The sequence below is a fragment of the Nyctereutes procyonoides genome, unplaced genomic scaffold, assembly GCF_905146905.1.
Source record: "Nyctereutes procyonoides isolate TBG_1078 unplaced genomic scaffold, NYPRO_anot_genome, whole genome shotgun sequence".
In the NCBI taxonomy this organism is placed as follows: Eukaryota; Metazoa; Chordata; class Mammalia; order Carnivora; family Canidae; genus Nyctereutes; species Nyctereutes procyonoides.
The window spans coordinates 52,192,864-52,211,274 of record NW_026575126.1 but is presented as its reverse complement, the minus strand read 5'-3'; the positions used below and the strand labels follow the sequence as shown (position 1 = coordinate 52,211,274).

General features: G+C 42.8%; 1 protein-coding gene across 4 annotated transcripts in view; it reads right to left on the bottom strand.

Moving 5' to 3' along the window:
• Positions 1-375: 375 nt before the first annotated feature.
• Positions 376-18,411, bottom strand: part of VPS35L (VPS35 endosomal protein sorting factor like) — a 124,770-nt gene continuing 106,734 nt past the window's right edge. Inside the window, exons 30-32 of one of the 4 annotated variants that reach the window (XM_055340620.1) lie at positions 16,220-16,338; positions 9,650-9,752; positions 376-9,329 (exon numbers count right to left, since the gene is read on the bottom strand). In XM_055340620.1, the coding sequence (XP_055196595.1) occupies positions 9,268-9,329; positions 9,650-9,752; positions 16,220-16,338 (284 nt within the window). In that variant the 3' untranslated portion in view covers positions 376-9,267. Of the gene's footprint in view, positions 9,330-9,649; positions 9,797-16,219; positions 16,339-18,411 lie in introns of all 4 variants that reach the window. The other 3 variants (XM_055340622.1, XM_055340619.1, XM_055340621.1) reach the window with 3 other exon arrangements.

Sequence of the window (18,411 nt, the reverse complement as noted above, 5' to 3'; positions counted from 1 at the left end):
GCCTTTTCATTTTGTTGATAATTTCCTTTGCTGTGCAAAAGTTCTTTAATTTGATGAAATCTCAGTTATTTTTGTTTATGCTGTCCTTGCCTGAAGAGACAGATCCAGAAAAATACTGCTAAGACCATTGTCTAGGAGTTTACTGCTTAGGTTTTCCTTCAGGAGTTTTATGGTTTCATCTCTTATATAAGTCTTAAATCCATTTTGACTATATTTTTGTATGTGGTGGAAGAAAGTGGTACAGTTTCATTCTTTTGCTGTATCTGTCCGATTCTCCCAACACCATTTATTTTTTAAAGATTTTATTTATTTGTTCATGAGACACAGAGAGAGAGAGAGAGAGAGAGAGAGAGAGAGAGAGAGAGAGAGTGGAGACATAGAGGGAGAAGAAGGCTCCATGCAAGGAGCCCAATGCAGGACTTGAGCCCTGACCTTCGGATCACACTCTAAGCCTAAGGCAGACACTCAACCGCTGAGCCACCCAGGCATCTGCCCAACACCATTTATTGAGGAGACTCTTCCCCACCATTGTTGGATCCTTTGTCATAGATTAATTGACCATATAAGTGTGAGTTTATTTCTGGGCTCTCTGTTCTCTATTGATCTGTGTCTGTTTTTGTTCCAGTACCGTTATCCTTTGATTATTACTGTTTTGTAGTGTAGTTTGAAATCTGGGATTGTGCTACCTCCAGCTTTGTTTTTCTCTCCCAAGATTGCTTTGGCTATTCAGGGTCTTTTGTGATTCCACACAAATTATAGGATTATTTGTTCTAGTTCTGTGGAAAATGCTGTTGGTATTTTGATAGGGATTGCACTGAACCTGTAGATTGCTTTGGGTAGTGTGGCTATTTTAACAAAATTCTTCCAATCCACAAGCATAGTATATCTTTCCATTTATTTATGTGATCTTCAGTTTCTTTCATCAGTATCTTATAATTTTCAGTGTAGTTTTTTCACCTCCTTGGTTAAATTTATTCTTAGGTATGTATGCATTCCAGTGTAATTAACATACAGTGTTATATTAGTTCAGGTGTATGATACTGTGAATCAACAATTCTTACACATTCCTGAGTGCTCCTCATAATAAGTGTACTCTTAATCCCCTTCACCAATTTTCACACATCGCCCCATCTACCTCCCCTCTGGGAACCATCAGTTCTCCATGGTCTAGTTTTTTTGTCTCTTTTTTTCTTTGTTCATTTGTTTTGTTTCTTAAATTGCACATCTGAGTGAAATCATACGGTATTTATCTTTTCTCGGACTGACTGCACTTAGTGTTATACTCCAGATCCATCCATGTTGCATATGGCAAGATTTTCTTCCTTTTTATGGATGAGTAATATTTGAGTGTGTGTCACATCCTCTTTATCCATTCATCTATCAATAGACCTTTGGGCTGCTTGCATTTTAAGCAATTCACGAAAGATATGTATTTATTGCCATTTTGCTTGTTTTATGAAGTTCTTTTCTGTTCCTTCTCTCTTTTCTCACTGTTTGCTGGCTTTTATACTTGGATTCCTTTATTTTTTTGCATATCTAGTATTGATTTTTGATTTGTGGTTACCATTAGGTTTGTATATAACATGTATACATTACATCAGTCTACATTAAGTTGGTAGTCCCTTAAGTTTGAATCCATTATTTACTCCCCCATACACATTTAAAGTTTATAGTGTCATACTTTATATCCTTTTATTTTGTGAATCTCTTGACTGATTTTCATAGATACACTTAATTTTACTACTTTTGTGCTTCCTGCTTTTCTTACTCCTATTTATTGTCCCTCCTTTCCATTCAGAGAGTTCCCTTTAACATTTTTTATATAGCTAGTGTAGTGGTCATGAATTCCTTTATCTTTTGTCTGGGAAACCCTCTTATTCTGAACCATAACCTTGCTGTAAAGCGTATCCTCGGCTGCAGGTTTTTTATTTTTTTATTTTTTATTTTTTTTAATTTTTTATTTATTTATGATCGTCACAGAGAGAGAGAGAGAGGCAGAGACACAGGCAGAGGGAGAAGCAGGCTCCATACACCGGAAGCCCGACGTGGGATTCGATCCCGGGTCTCTAGGATCGCGCCCTGAGCCAAAGGCAGGCGCCAAACCACTGCGCCACCCAGGGATCCCCTGCAGGTTTCATCCTTTCAGCACTTTGAATATATCATGCCACTCCTCTCTGGCGTGTAAACATTTCTGTTGAAAAATCATATAATTGCCTTACAGGGTTTCCCTTGTATGTACTGTTTTCCCTTGTGGCTTTTAAAGTTCTCTTTATTACTACTCTTTGCCATTTTAATTACCATGTGTCTTGGTGTGGACTTCCTTGGGTTGATTTTGTTAGGGGCTCTCTGTGCCTCCTGGATCTGGATTCATTTCCATCCCCAGATTTGGGGAACTTTTCAGCTATTTCCTAAAATAAACTTTCTGCCCCCCTTTGTATTTCTTCTTCTGGGATTCCTGTAATGCAAATATTGTTAGGCTGATAGTGTTGCTGAATTCCCTAAGTATATTTTCATTTTTTTTCTCGTTCTGTTTGATTGTTTTCTATTACTGTCCTCCAAGTCATTGATCTGTTCTACTTCCTGTATTTATTCCATCTAGTGTATTATGCATTTTATTTATTGAGTTCTTTATCTCTGATTAGTTCTTTTTATGTTTTCTCTCTCTTTGTTAAGGGTCTTCCTGAGGTCCTCCACTCTTTAGTCCAGTGAGTATCTTTATAACTATTACTTAAATTATTAATCAGGCATATATATTACTTATCTCCATTATGTTTAGCTCTCTTGCTATGATTTTGTCTTGTTCTTTCATTTGTGACATACACCTTTATCACCTCATTTTGTCTGTGTGTCTCTTTCTATGTGTTAGGAAAGTCAGCTACCTCTTCTGTTCTTGAAAGTAGTGGCCTTATGAAGAAGCGGTCCTGTGGTGTCCTGCAATGTCCCATTTACCAGAATCTGGTGCTTCTGGGGTTTCTACTATGTGTGATGTGAGAGCCCTGTTAACTGTGGCTGAGCTGCTTTTGCCTTCAGTTGTCAGCAGTGGTTGTCTGTTGTGGGCAGGGTTTGGTCTCTGTGTTAGTGGGCAAGTCTTGGGCCACCTCTGGCTTGAGGTGAGCCAGACCAAGGATTTGTCAGAGATGCAGTAGCACTCAACTACAGGCACTTTTCCTTGCATTGACCCCTGAGAAGATTTGTTGGTGGATAGGGCAGGGCCTGCAGTCAGACCAGATGTCTGCTCCTAGCCCATTGCTGAGATCACAGACTAGTGTGTGGGGTTATCTTCCCCTCCCCTGGGGCAGGAGTCACTTTGGAGTGGTGCTGGCACCTGTTGGGGCCACTTGCACATTACCAGGCTTGTGGCACTGCTTTGGATGGGCTCTGGCCAATGGTGCATTGGAAGAAGCAGGTCCATAGAATACCGGAGCACATGGTTGTAGCAGGGTTTGTGCAGGTCTGCTGTGGAAGAGATCTGCAGCTACCTAAAAGTCCTGCCAAGGCTGCCAGGTTGGAGTGGGTAGATCCACAGAAGTGTGGGGCTGGGTGCACAATGTCATCAAGCTACCTGGAAAATGGTGTGCTCTGCTGGTTCCTACAGGTGTCTGTGTATGTTTGGCTCCGGCAGGGGGGAGGGGGATGGCATTCACCAGCTCCCTTGTTCTTGGAGAAGTCTCCCAAGGATCCCTGCCCCTCCAGCAAATGCTGCTGTATTAGTAAACCAATCTCCCTATTGTATATCCCAGGTGTTTCTCAAACTGCTACTTCTATGTTTTATCTCCATGGGGCTGTTTCTTGTATGGTCTACTTAAGGATAGAGTCCATTTCCTATTGTCCTTCCAGAGCTGAGCCCTCCTATTTTTAAAGTCCCAAGCATCAGGCTGCACTGATTGTAAGGACTAGTGGAGTTATGATGCTCCCTGCTTTTCAAAGCTAAATGAAAAGTTGATTTATCTTTCCTGTCTGGGCTCCCCATGCTCGGGGTGAGGACCTCCTCCTTTCCCCTGTCTGTGGCACCCCTCCCTTCTCTGGACAGTCCTGTAGTCAGTTTAGCTCCCATCCGGGTCTCCCCCCCCTTTCCTACCCACTTCAGTGTGGCCTCTCTTCTACATTTAGCTGTGGAGAGTCTTCTCTGCCCTGCGTTCTTCTTTTTAATGAAGTTATAAACAGGGATTTAAAAAATTTCTCCTCCTGCTAGTTCATTATTAGTGTATGGAAATGAAACAGTTTCTGTTTATTAATTCTGTATCTTGCAACTTTTACTGAGTTCATTTATTATTATAGTGGTGTTGGGGTTTTTTTTTTTTGGTTTTGGTTTTTGGTCTCTAGGGTTTTCTGTGTAGCAGGGTTTGTGTAGGTCTGCTCTGGGAAGGGACCTGCAGCCCACCTAAAACTCCCATTGAGACTGCAGATCCCCTCCCATAGCAGACCTGCACAAATTGTGTCACCTGCAAATAGTGACAGTTTTACTACCTTTTAACCAATCTGGATGCCTTTTGTTTTCCTTACATGATTGTTACGGCTCAGACCTCTGTACTGTGTTGAATAAACCTGGGGAGAGCAGACATCTTTATCCTGTACCTGATCTTAGAGGAAAAACCTTCAGCTTTTCATGATGGGGTATGTTAGGCGCTTGGGCTTTTATAATGATGAAGTATGTTCTTTCTATACCCATTGTGTTCAGAGTTATTATCATGAATAGGTGTTGAATTTTGTCAAATTTTCTGCGTCTAATGAGATGATCATTTTTAATTCTTCATTTTGTTAATGTAGTGTGTCACACTGATTTGCAGATACTGAACTATCTTTGCATCCCTGGAATAAATCCATTTGATCTTGGTGAGTAATCCTTTCAATGTTTTGTTGAATTTGGCTTGCTAATATTTTGTTGAGTTTTGCATTGGTGTTGATCAGGGATGTTATTGGCCTATAATTAGCTTTTTTTTCCCTGTAGTATCTTTGTCTGGTTTTGGTATCAGAGTAACGCTGGCCTCATAGAAAATTTGGAAGCATTCATTCCCCTTCAATTTTTTGCAGTAATTGAGGAGGATAGGTATTAACTCTTTAAATGTTTGGCTTCACCTGTGAAGCTATCAGGTCCTAGACTTTTGTTTGTTGGGAGTGTTTTGATTACTCATTCACTGTCATTACTAGTAACAATTCTGTCCAGATTTCCTATTCCTGATTCAGTTTTGGAGATTGTACATTCCTAGTAATTTGTCCATTTCTTCTAGGTTGTCCAGTTTGTTGGCATGCAATTTTTTGTAGTCTCTTACAATTCATATTTCTGTAGTGTCAATTGTAACTTCTCTTCCATGTCTGATTTTGTATATCTGAGGACTCTTTCTCTTGAGTGTGGTTTAAAGGTTTATCAATTTTATCTTTTCAAGAATTCGTTGGTCTTCTGTTATTGGGTTGTTGGTTTGGTTTGGGTCTCTATTTCATGTACTCCCACTCTAATCTTCATTATTTCATTCCTTCTAACGTGACAGCAGTTTTCTCCTGCCTTTAAAGTTTCATTAACTTTGGGCTTGTTTGTTCTTTTTCTAGTTCCTTTAGTTCTAAGGCTAGATTGTGTTAGATTTTTCTTGTTTCTTAAGGTAGGTCTGTATCACCGTAAATTTCCGTCTTAGAACTGCTTTTTCTGTGTCCCAAGATTTTGGAATGTTGTGTTCCCGTTATTTGTCACAAGGTATGTTTTTATCCTTTTTGGTTTCTTCACTGATCCATTGGTTTAGTACCGTGTTGTTCAGCATCAATGTATTTGTGGTTTTTCTGATTTTTAATTTTGATTGCTTGTTCTTGTGGCCTGAAGTGTCTCTTACAGGCATCATATGGATGGGTCTTTTTTTTTTTTTAATCATTCACTCTCTTTTGATTGGAGCATTTAGTACATTTAAAGTAATTATTGAGAAGTAAATACATTTGCCCATGAACAAGGTGGTTAGGGATACCGACTGACCTCCATGCAGTTGAAAACCCACATAGAACTTTTGAGTCCCCCCAAACTTAAGTATTAATAGCTTACCAGAAGCCTTGCTCGGTAACATAAACAGTTGATTAACACATATTTTGTAGAATAGATGTATTACATACTGTATTAAAGTAAGTTAAAAATAGTAAAATCATAAGGAATAGGAAATTGCATGGCTCAGTAGTTGAGCATCTGCCTTCAGCTCAGGTCATGATCCTGGAGTCCCAGGATCATGACCCAAATCGGGCTCCCTGCACGGAGCTTGCTTTTCCCTCTGCCTGTGTCTCTGCCTCTCTGTCTCTCATGAATAAATAAATATTTTTTAAAAATCATATGGAATAGAAAACATTTACAGTATTGTACTTCTTGAAAATAATCCATGTGGAGTTCAAATATATGCTGTTCAAGGGTCAACTGTACTTCCATTTTAATTGTTTTCTGGTTGTCTTTATTCTTTTCTGTTCTCTCTTGTTTGATGACTTTCAGGCTTGGATTCTTTCATATTTTTTGTGTATCTATTAGGTTTTTGGTGTTTGGTTACCATGCGAGGTTCATATATAACAATGTATATAGCATTTATTTTAATGGTCACTTAAGTTTGAACATATTCTAAATGCATTACATTTTTACTGTTCTCCCCTTCCACATTTTATGTATTTGGTGTCATACTTTACATCTTTTTATTTTGTGTATCTCTTAACTTATTATTGTAGATATAATTGATGATACTACTTTTGTCTTTTAACCTTCATACTATTATAAATGATCTACCTTTATTGTATGTTTATTCTTACCAATGAAATTTTTTCTTTCATCATTTTCATCTAGTTACGTCCTTTTACACTTAAAGTCCCTTTAACATTTCCTGTAAGGATGGTTTAGTGGTGATGAACTCTTTTGTTTGGGAAACTATTTCTCCTGCAATTCTGAATGATAATCTTGGCAGGTATTCTTGGCTGTAGGTTTTTTCTTTTCAGCACTTTGAATAGATCAGACCATTCCTTTCTGGCCTGCATAGTTTTTGCTGAAAAATCTGTTGATAGCCTTGTGGGAGTTTCCTTTGTATATTATTGCTTTTCTCCTGCCTTTAAAGTTTCATTAATTTTTGACATTGTAACTACAGTTGACCCCTAAACAGTGCAGGGGTTAGGGGCACTAATCCCCCTGTGCAGTTAGAAATCCACATATAACTTCTGACTCCCCCCAAATTTAACTACTAATAGCTTACTGGTGACCAGAAGCCTTAAACAGCTGATTGACACATATTTTGTTATATGTATCACATACTGTATTCTCACAATAAAGCTAGAGAAAATATAGTTCTGTACTGTATAGAAAAAACACATGTAAGTGGATCTGTGTTGTTCCAGAGCCAAATGTATGTCTTGCTGTGGACCTCTTTGGATTTATTGTTTGAGGCTTTCTGTGCTTCCTGGTGCTAGGTATTTCCTTCTCTAGGTTATAGTGATCTGTTATTCAAGTAATTTTCTGCCTCTTTTTCTCTCTTTTCTGGTATGCTTGTAGTACAAATGTTAATATGCTTGATGATGTCCCGGAAGTTTCTTGTTCTATTATTATTTTTATTTTTTTGCTGTTTACCTTGATTTCTAATACCCTGTGTTCCAGATTGCTGATTCATTTTTCTGCACCCTCTGATTTGATGTTGATTCGCTAGAAGGTGATTTTTTCATTTATTATATTCAGCTCTCATTGGTCCTTTTTTATATTTTCTAGCTCTTTGTTAAAGTCCTCACTGAATTCAAGTCCACCTAGCATCTTTATGATAGGTGGTTACTTTGAACTCTTATCAGGTAGATTGTTTATCTCTGGTTCTTTTTTGAGGTTTTGTTTTGGTTGTTTGGAACATACTCCATGTTTATATGTATTAGATCAGCTACATCTAGTCTTGAAGGTAGTGGCCTAATGTGGAAGGCATCCTGTGGGGCCAGTACTACAGTCTGCCCCGGCCACCAGAAGCAGGTGCTCCAGACATGTCCCCTGTGTGGCTTGTTTGGGCACTGATGGGTGGGGTTAGCCCCTGGCAAGACTGGCAGTGAGGCTTGGCCACAGCTGCTATGAGCACTGGTGGGCAGGAGTTGTGCCTTTTGGGAAGGTGGGTCCTAAGGGAAATGCCTGGGCAGTGCCAATGGTGCTAGCAGGGTAGATAGAAAGTGCCAGAACTGGTACCCACCAGTGTTGGACCAGGTAGGCTAAAAGAGGGCAGGAAAGTTGGACCGGTGAACTCTTTCCTTCCCAGAGAAAATTCCTACACATTGTTGCCCCTAGCACACGCCTGAAAATTAGTAAATATCCTTCATGTATACATAACCCAGGCTCTTTTCAAACTGCTGCCTCGGTGCTGGATCTCAGAGTGATGAAGAGTAAAGCCTCAGTTTTCTATAGCCTTCTGGCTCTCCCAGAGGTAAGCCCCACAGATTTCCACAACTAGACAATATGGGCACTCATCTTCCTGGTGCATACCCCACCCAGTGACAGGCTTGACCACACTCTGCCCCTCCTGCCCTTCTCACTGCAGCTTTTTGTGTCTAGTTGTATAAGAGCTGTTCTGCTAAGTCTTTGGGTCATTTTCTCAGTGAGTTGCATGTTGTGTAGTTGCATCACTGGTGTGTCCGTGGGAGGAGGTTAATTCAGGGCCTTCTTACTCTGCCATCTTCCCAGGAGTTCCTGTGGGTGCCCTGGGGTCACCTGCTCATGGTGCTTGTGCATAACACGTTACATACAGTAGCTGTGCACCTTCTGCTGTGTGGTCCTGCGGTGCCCACGTGTGCCTGAGCCATGGCACCCACATCTTCTGTGTTGGTGAGAGCTAGGTATATACCAGTATATTCTAAGTCCTGTCAAGAGCTGCTTTTGATAGAAAAGTTAATTGAACCATCTACTTTTTATAAATCTGTGGTGGTTTAGGCAACATTCCAGACTTGAGGCCCTCAAATTAGGGGACAGTGGCTCTTTAAAAGTAAACACCTTTTCAAGGTTCTTTTCCTAATTAAAAAAATAAAAAGTACACACATGTGACAGATGTTACTTGGATTTTTGTTTCTCAATAAAGGCCAGTCTGAAGGCCACTTGTGCACAGACACTGCTACTCTTAGGAACAAGATTGGATTTTAACGCTCTGACAATTCCTCCTCCACTGTCGCAAAAATTTGGGTAGAGGCCAAAGCTTAAACCAATTTGTGTATGTAAAAATAAAACAAAAAAAGCAAGGCAGGTCTTTCTGGACTTGGCTTCAAAGCACCAGTCAGGTCCTTGTTTGCAGAGGAAGCCTGAGGGCCAGCTCAGTCAGATGACCCATATCTGGTTGTTTGCTTCGCTTCTTGATGTATTCCAGAGTTTTCACCTAGGAGGAAAAAGAACTATCAGAATCCTTTCTGGTTCATCAAGATACCAACCAATCAACCATATTGTGAGCTTATGCTTTCTTACAGCTGAAGTCTTTTGATGGAGAAAGGAGGAGGAAAAAACCAACTAAGTCTTTAAGTAAAACTTCTTAGATTACAATTTGCTTATAAACTCAGATTTTGGTGTGATCAGGAATCACTGATACTTTTATATACAAGAAAAAGAAGAGGGAGAGACTGGATTCGTTCAGGCCAGTTGTACTCTGGCCACTGGGTTTATGTGGCTCACCAGGACCCCCATGCCTCCAGCATGCCTTACCATGGTCCTGGTATCTGCACAGCCATGCCTCTGTGCCAGGTGCCACAGGTTGACAGAGAGCTGGTTGAGTCTGTTGTTGCGCAGGTCCCCGTGGGCCAAGATGCTATTAAAGAAGGAAAGGCCCAGTGAGCTCTGGCGCTTGAGAGCCTGAAAAAGAAGAGAGAGACTACTATCTGGCAGTGGGGCTCATGTGGGGCTGCACCCAGTGTTGATGCTGGCTCTACCAGGGACCTTCTGGAGGGTAAGCTGCTTAACCTCCCAAGTCCCGCCTTCAGCTGTAGGAGAGTAAGGAAATGCCCTCATAGGGTGAGGACTGAATGAGATGAGGCATATAAAATCCTTCTTTCTGGGCAGCCCAGGTGGCTCAGCGGTTTAGCGCCTGCCTTCGGCCCAGGGCGTGATCCTGGGGACCTGGAATCGAGTCCCACGTTGGGCTTCCCGCATGGAGCCTGCTTCTCCCTCTGCCTGTGTCTCTGCCTCTCTCTGTCTCTCATGAATAAATAAATAAAATCTTAAAAAAAAAAAAAAACCTTCGTTCTGTGCCTCCCACATGGGTATTACTGAAATGGAAGAAGTGATACTTTCATGAGATTCCACACATGGCAAGGTAAAGGAACAAAGTGACAGGGCTTCTTGCAAGTACAGATGAAAACTGAAAGGCTACAAGAAAATGTCTTTCTGGTATGTCCTCAAGCCACCCAAAGTTAGTCCAGCAACCAAAGGGCAGGAATAAAGACCAAATGACAGCTCCCCATAGACAACACTCCCCAGTGCTTGGGGGCCAGGCCCAGGTTTCATAAGAACTTAATACCAAGTCTCACCTCTGATTAGAGGTACCTAAAACAGGAATGTCTAACCACAAGGTCTGGGTAGACCAAACCTGAATATTAAATACCAGGCCTAGGAGAAAGGATACAAGTTCCAAAAGACAAACAGAGGCATGCGGGAAGGCCAAGTGAACCAGGGGGCCTAACCAGGGAGCCAGGTTCTGTCACAAGTCCATGGGGACCCCGGAGAGCTAACGACCTGGGCCCTTGCTAGATGCCCATGGCTCACAATGCAAGAACATCAGTGAGTCCAGCAAAGCATCTGCTTTCCTCCCTGGCAGCTAATGAGAAAGAGGCCTTTAAAGTGGGCCAGGTATTCTGAGCTCACAGCTCATTTTATCTAATCTACATGGCAAATCTTTGTGGGAAGCACATTTCTAGCCAGCTTAGGCACATGGTAGGCACATCTGTAGCACTGTCTCCCAGGATCCCAACCCCTGGTTAGTCAAGCACTATGCTGGGTGCTGGGGTGAAGGGGCTTTGCAGATGTAATTAAAGTTGTGGACCTTGGAGAATTCTGGATTATCTGGGTGGGCCCAGTCTAATCTCTTGAGCCCTAAAAGGCAGAGAAATTTCTGAGAGACCAGGAACAGAAGAGGATGCAGAAGTGGGCCAAAAGCCAAGAAATGGCAGGCAACTTCTAGACACTAAGAACAACCTGCAGCCAACAGGCAGCAAGGAAACAGGACCTCAGTCCTACTGGATGAAACTCAAGTCTGCCAGTACTCTAAAGAAGCCAGCCAGTCAACACTTTGGTTTTGACTTTATGAAGCCTTGCCAGTGCCAACTCACCAAACCGAAATAATAAATACTCTTGAGTTTGCAGCAGCTTTTTTTAAGGCTGCAAGAGGAATCCAATCTGCTCCCATTTTGCAGAAGCAGTCAAAGCTCAGAAAGCTTTGGGGAACTTGCTCACGGACCACTGCTACTAAGTACAAAAGCAGGGATTTGAGCTCCAGTCTTCTGACCCCAGAGCCTGTGCCCTCCCCCACTCTAGCTGATATTCCCATAGACCCAGTGTTAGCATCACATTAGGAGTCCAAATTCTGAAGAGGCTAAGAGTTCCTTTTCTCAACTATTCAAGAGGGACAAAACCAACCTACCAACGATCTGTCCATCCGTTCCACAAATATTCACAGGAGCCAGACTCTGCTAACTGCTGAACCAACTTAATCCCTCCTGCTGTCCTCTGCCAAGTGAGAATTTAAAACTTCTTGGTGGAGAAAAAAAAAACAAACTGCCAGGGAGCAGCTCAGAGCACAGCTGAGTAAGGTGGCTGAGTGGCACTGAAGAGACCTCCACTGGATGCCCAGTTGAGCCTGCCTGTCACAGAAGCAGCCGAGCTGACTGAACATTACCATCCGGTCAAGGACTGGGGTCATGCTGTGCAGCGCCCAAGCCTCCAGGCACTGGGGGGAAAGCGGCCCCCCTGTCTGGCACAGACTCATTAAGTGGCTGGCAAATGCCTGCTTGGGGTCCTTTATCTAATCAGACAATACGGTGGTTCTACCCCAACCAGGAACCCGGGCAGAGATGACCATTCAGTGGGTCCCAGCCCAACCTGCTGCTGCCTGCCTTTTAAGCTGGCCCTTGTCTGACAGCTGGGACAACAGGAGGAGGGTGCGTTTTCTGCTTCTATCTACAGGACAAAGCTAAAATAAATTCTATTTCAAATACAACTAAGAGTCTCCCCTGAGAGAAGTCCTTTAACTACATTTCATTGAAGTGGGAGAGATGGTTTGAAAGAGAAGCGAGACAATATCTGAACTAGCTATTTCTCCCCTCTGTATCTTCTCAGTAAGCATTTTACCCTAAAAAGCTCAATCCACATGTTTCAGATGCAAGGCCCATTAAAAGTGAAATCATTAGAGAGACAGATCTGAGGGGTGAGAAGTCATGCCAGCCAACAGGCGAAGACCCAAAAAACCCACAAACACATTATAAGAACCAAATCAGGGCCTTAAGCCCCTCCTCTTCCCCAGAGGTTTTAAATAGAAAAGAACTTCTTTTCATTCTTTTCCTATGAGAACTCTCATTTCCAGGAAGCTCCACGGGTCTGGCATGATTCCCAGCCTCACCACACCCAAACAAACAACTTCCTAAAGCTCATGAGTAAACTGGCTAGCGCCTTCCTTCATGTAGATTTAGAGGAAAGTTTTGGAAGCAGGGGTGCTAGCAGCACCAAGAGATGACCCACTCAGGACTGGCATCCACACTGGGGTTTTTCAATAGCCTGAAGCTTTGCTCTCCACCTGGTAGAGCAATCTGATCCCTTCTTCCCAGGTACCAGACCCAGTGATTCTGTCTGCAGGACCCCCACCATGACATGCCTGCCTATGCTGACTTTCACGTTGCATTGTTAAAATGAAGGATGGTATGTTCCATTTTAGCTCGGTCCACCCTTATTTTTCTAATAAGTGTGTGTATATGGAAGGACATTTTCACCAAATGTTCCTGGTATTTATGTGAGCTGAAATGTTCTTTGGAAGAATTCCAACTTTGCTATTTTTTCAGAATCCTATTTCAGAGTCCTTATTGGAATCAATGCCCCCTCCCCCAAGAGAAAAAGATACATTAAATACAATTACAGCAGTGTCCCCCCATAGCTGCAAAAATATGTTCCAAGACTCCCAGAAAATGCCTGAAACCATAGACAGAACTGAACCTTTTATGTACTGTTTTTTCCTATATATAACATACCTCTGATAGTTTATAAGTTAGGTGCAGTAAGAAATTAACAAAATAGAATTGTATACCATAATAAAAGTTCTGTTAATGTGGTGTCTTAAAAGACTACTGTACTGGGGCACCTGAGTGGCTCAGTGGATGAGCATCTGCCTTTGGCTCAGGTCATGATCCCGGGGTCCTGGGATTGTGTCCCAGATCAGAGTCCCCACAGGGAGCCTGCTTCTCCCTCTGCCTATGTCTCTGCCTCTTTCTGTGTGTCTCAAGAGTAAATAAACACAATTTAAAAAAAAATAAAGCTACTGTACTCTTCTTATGATGATGATGTGATAAAATGCCTATGTGACATGAGGTAAATGAAGAAGGCACGGTGGCCTAGCATTAGGCTCTTGACCCGATCAGACGTCAGGGGTGGTAGTTGGCCCCAGGCAACAAACTCTGCATGGTGGCAGGGTGGAGGGTTACAACTACTAGAATACTTCTCGGCTTTATTTTTATCGAGAGCTTGAGGGTTGTTCTAGGCTATGGTCATTTATGCTGTAAGCAGCCACCTCTGATTAAACCCAGACTGTTGCATCAGGGTAAAGAAATGTATGTCCAAGCCATGTAGCAAATTTTTCTTGGGTATAACCTGGTAAACACACAGTACTGCTCTACGAGGTCCCTGGGCTAGAAATAGAGCCAGAACCCATGGTTTTAAAGATCAGGAAAAGGCTGGGGCACGGTGGGTGGCTCATTCAGTTAACCATCTGCCTTCGGCTCAGGTCATGATCCCAAGGTCCTAGGATCAAGCCCTGCATCAAGCTCCCCACTCAGTGGGGAGTCTGCTTCTCCTTCTGCCTGTGTCTCTGCCTGCCTCTCTCTCTTTCTCTCTCTCATGAATAAATAAAATCTTTAAAAAATAAAAATCAGGAAAAGGCGCCTAAAAAGAATGTTTCACGGCAGAGGAGCAGAAAGGGACCTGATTACATAGCAAGAGCGCACTGAAGGTAAAGGACTCCATTTCTCCTGTAGGGTAGAAAGAGCTCTCTCCTGAAAACCACCAGTAGGCAAAGACAAAAGCTGGGCTTTCAGTCCTGAGTCTGCATGTGTTTGAAAAAGGCCTTTCAGTTGGGGGAGAATTGCCTCTTCTGATACTTACTGGTTTGATAAACCAGTTTCCCTAAAGAAATTGGGGTTCTAATTCTGCCCTGAACTCTGACAGCCAGCCACCCAGAGTTCTGCAGCCCTGCATCCAGAACGGTCCCGATTGGTGAGACACACCAACACATGCTCCCTCCCTAGAGAGGGTGCTGTGATGCATGTGGGACCTACTGCTAACCCTAAGGCTGGCCCTGAACTTGGCAGGGGCCACTGGAGGATGGAGTCCAGAAAAAAAAACCTCTCTCTCCAGCACCTGCTTGGAATACCCTGGGGATGATGGGACCCAGAATACTTACGTATGTCATACAGGTGACACCCACAGCTATACAATACTCTTGTGCATTTCTCGTGGGGAAGGGGGTAAACACAATGGTGGTATTTCATATAGCCCCGGAAGTGAGCATGAATTAAACTTAAAATCCAGTTTGATCTTATTGGGTCTTCAAAGGGTTTGATGGGGTGGGGATATAGGAGCAAATCCAGGGAAGGGAAGAGATGGAGGCCTTGGGCTGGAAGGGGAAGGCTGGAAAGATACTGGGAAACAATCCAAAATCTGCCCCAGGTTTGGGAAAGGGGATTGAAGTAGAAGAGAATGGAGCCTGCCAGGACGAAATCAGGAATGAGCCATAAGGTTGTCTCTTGCCAGGTGGGAATGAAGAGCAAGACCCAGGGGAGCACGTAGAGGAAGAAACAAATTCAGGCACCAGCTGACCCACGGAAAGAATGCAGAGAAAGGTCAGGCGCCAGCTTTAACTCCTTAAGGCACAGACAACCTCCATCCCCTTCCCAGAGGCCCCGACTACACAACAGCAATCAGCCTAAACACACCACCAGAGATAAGCCTAGGTCTGAACAACTAACCGCCTTGACCAACCCTGAGGCAGGGCCTCTGGGGTCCATCTGTCACCCACCTGTTTGGGCTGAAGCTACAAAAAAAGGGAAGCAGTAGTTGGCATAACTGGGGAAGAGAACCAAGTAGGTATGTAGACTGCACTAAATGGACATTAAGATTAATCATCTATTTGGAGAATATGGAAAAACTGCTCTGAAAACATAAAAGATACAACATCTGACATCTCCATGTAATTTGTGCCTAAGAACATGGGTTTTAGAAGATGGCCTTGACCACATTTCACAGCTACCACCCGAGAATTGTCTCCCTATCCGTACTACGTAAAGGCACAGCTATTCCCGTCTCACGAGTCTGTTGTGAGAATTAAGTGAAATGATAAACGCAAAGTCCTCAGTGCTACACTCACGTATAACAAAGGCTGGAGAAACAACCTGCACCCTGGTGGGACAGTTACCACATGCCACTTCTTATAAGGGAAGCGGAAAAGCTTTGGTTGAACAGACCAATGCAGTGGTTCAAAGTTCGGGCTGGAGAATCCCGTTCTTCACCAAAGGAAACCCAGGGCAGTGGAGAAACCTCTCTGAGCCTCAGTTTCCTTTTCTGTCCAGTGAGAATCAACACAGCACTTGCATCTCAGGCTGGTTGTGGGCATGAACACTAAGGTGTGCAAAGCACAGGCAGTTTATCCCGCAGGTATTGATCAAGCACCTGCTGTATGCTAGGCTCTGTTCAGGGTGTGGGGATGCTGTGATGAGTGACGCATGAACCCCAGAGACAGGGTGGTCTCCAAGACTCACGTTGCAAGGTGCCAACCCCCAGGGAGCTTACATTCTGGTGGGAGAGGCAAACGACTGAAACACACAGGACATTTCAGAGAGTGGCCAAATAGAAGGAGCAAAAGCCCTGGATGGAGCGCTCAGTAATCACTCTGCACATAAACACATCACCCACATGAACAAGTTTCCTTTCCAGAATGGACCAATGTCCAACCACCCCGGAAACTCGCGTATTGAGAAAGAGCAGCAGCGGGGGGAGGGGGAGGGACAGACACAGGGCACCTACCTCATCCTTGGCCAAGGTTTTCAGATGCTCCAGGATCTGAGCCATCACCGTCTCACACAGCTTGTTGTTTTCAGCCAGGAACTTGGAGTCTCCCCCGTAGAGGCTGTCATTGGAGTCAACTGAGAGAACAAACCAGAGCAGTGAGCAAAATGGAGCCTATTATACAATCAGAAAAAGGAATGTATGGGGATCCCTGGGTGGCTCAGCGGTTTGGCGCCTGCCTTTGGCCCAGGGTGCAATCCTGGAGTCCCGGGATGGAGTCCCACGTCAGGCTCCCGGCATGGAGCCTGCTTCTCCCTCCTCCTGTGTCTCTGCCTCGCTCTCTCTCTCCGTCTCTATCATAAATAATAAATAAATAATAAATAAATAAATAAATAAATAAATAAATAAATAAATAAATAAATAAATAAATAAATGATCTTAAAAAAAGAAGGAATGTAATTCTGATACATGTTAAAACATGGATGAATAGTGAACACTTTATAAGTGAAATACACCAGGCACAAAAGGAAAAATGCTGCATGATTCCTCTTGTACAGGGCACTAGAACAGGCACCTTTGTAGAAGGAAGCAGAGTGGAGGTCATGCGGGCTAGGTAGGGGGAAGGAGAGGGAATAGGAAGTCACTGTTTATTGGGTACAGAGTTGTTGGGATGATGAAAAAATTTTGGAAATGGGTACTGGTGATAGCTGCCTAACACTGAATATACTTGAGGAAGATGAATTATGCACTTAAAAATAATTAAAACAGGGATCCCTGGGTGGCGCAGTGGTTTAGCGCCTGCCTTTGGCCCAGGGCGCGGTCCTGGAGACCTGGGATCGAATCCCATGTCAGGCTCCCGGTCCATGAAGCCTGCTTCTCCCTCTGCCTGTGTCTCTGCCTCTCTCTCTCTCTCTCTGTGCGACTATCATAAACAAAAAAATAAAAAAAAATCTATAAAAAAAATAATTAAAACGGTAAATTTTATTTTATCACTGTGTGTGTTACCAATTATTTAAAACTAAAAAAAAAAAAAAAAAAAAGCTTCAGTACAAAAAGTCCATATCTTTGACTTGGGGAAACTACTCCAAGGTATTTAAGAAAATAATCCAATGGGGGTGGCTGGATGGCTCAGTCGGTTAAGCATCTCACTCGGTTTTGGCTCAGGTCGTGATCTCCAGGTAGTGAGATCGAGCCTTGTATTGGGCTCTGTGCTCAGCAGGGAGTCTGCCTGAGGATTTCTCCCCCTCTCCCTTTGCCCCTCCCCTCAGATAATCTCTCTCTCCCTAAAATAAATAAGACTTAAAAAAAATAAGAAAAATAAATGCTCTGTTACAGTATTAAATACTAGGAGGACAATAAAAATGTATGATCTACAGTTATTAACTACCATAGACTACACTATACTAGTATTACACTATATTATTAGTAAAATAATTACAAGATACTATTAATTTTTAAAAAGTGACAAATTAATCGGAGAAAGACAAACATTTTATGGTCTCATTCATTTGGGGAATATAAAAAAATAGTGAAAGGGAATAAAGGGGAAAGGAGAAAAAAATGAGTGGGAAATATCAGAAAGGGAGACAGAACATGAGAGGCTCCTAACGGAAACGAACAAGGGGTGGTGGAAGGGGAGGTGGGCAGGGGGGGACTGGGTGACAGGCTCTGAGGGGGCACTTGATGGATGAGCACTGAGTGTTATTCTATATGTTGGCAAATTAAACACCAATAAAAAATAAATTTATAAAAAATAAAAAATAGACAAATTTTTAAGTAAAATTTTAAGTGACAATTTTTAAAAAGTGACAAAAGTATCCATAGTAGAGCCCCGTGTGTGTCGTGTGTGTGTGTGTGTGTGTGTCACACAGGTATGTGTACATCTATATTTCCTAATTTATAGCTGCTTAAGAACCAATTTTAATTTCAAAAAATTTTATTTCATTATTTCCTGTCATCTGTCTTAAATCTTTTTTTTTTTAAGATTTTATTTATTTAATCATGACAGAGAGAGAGAGAGAGAGGCAGAGGGAGAAGCAGGCTCCATGCAGGAAGCCCGATGTGGGACTTGATCCCAGGACTCCAGGATCACACCTCAGGCTGAAGGTGGTGCCAAACTGCTGGGCCATCGGGGCTGCCCTGTCTTAAATCTTTCAGAGAGGGCACCTGAGTGGCTCGGTGTTTGAGTATCTGGCTTTGGCTCAGGTCAT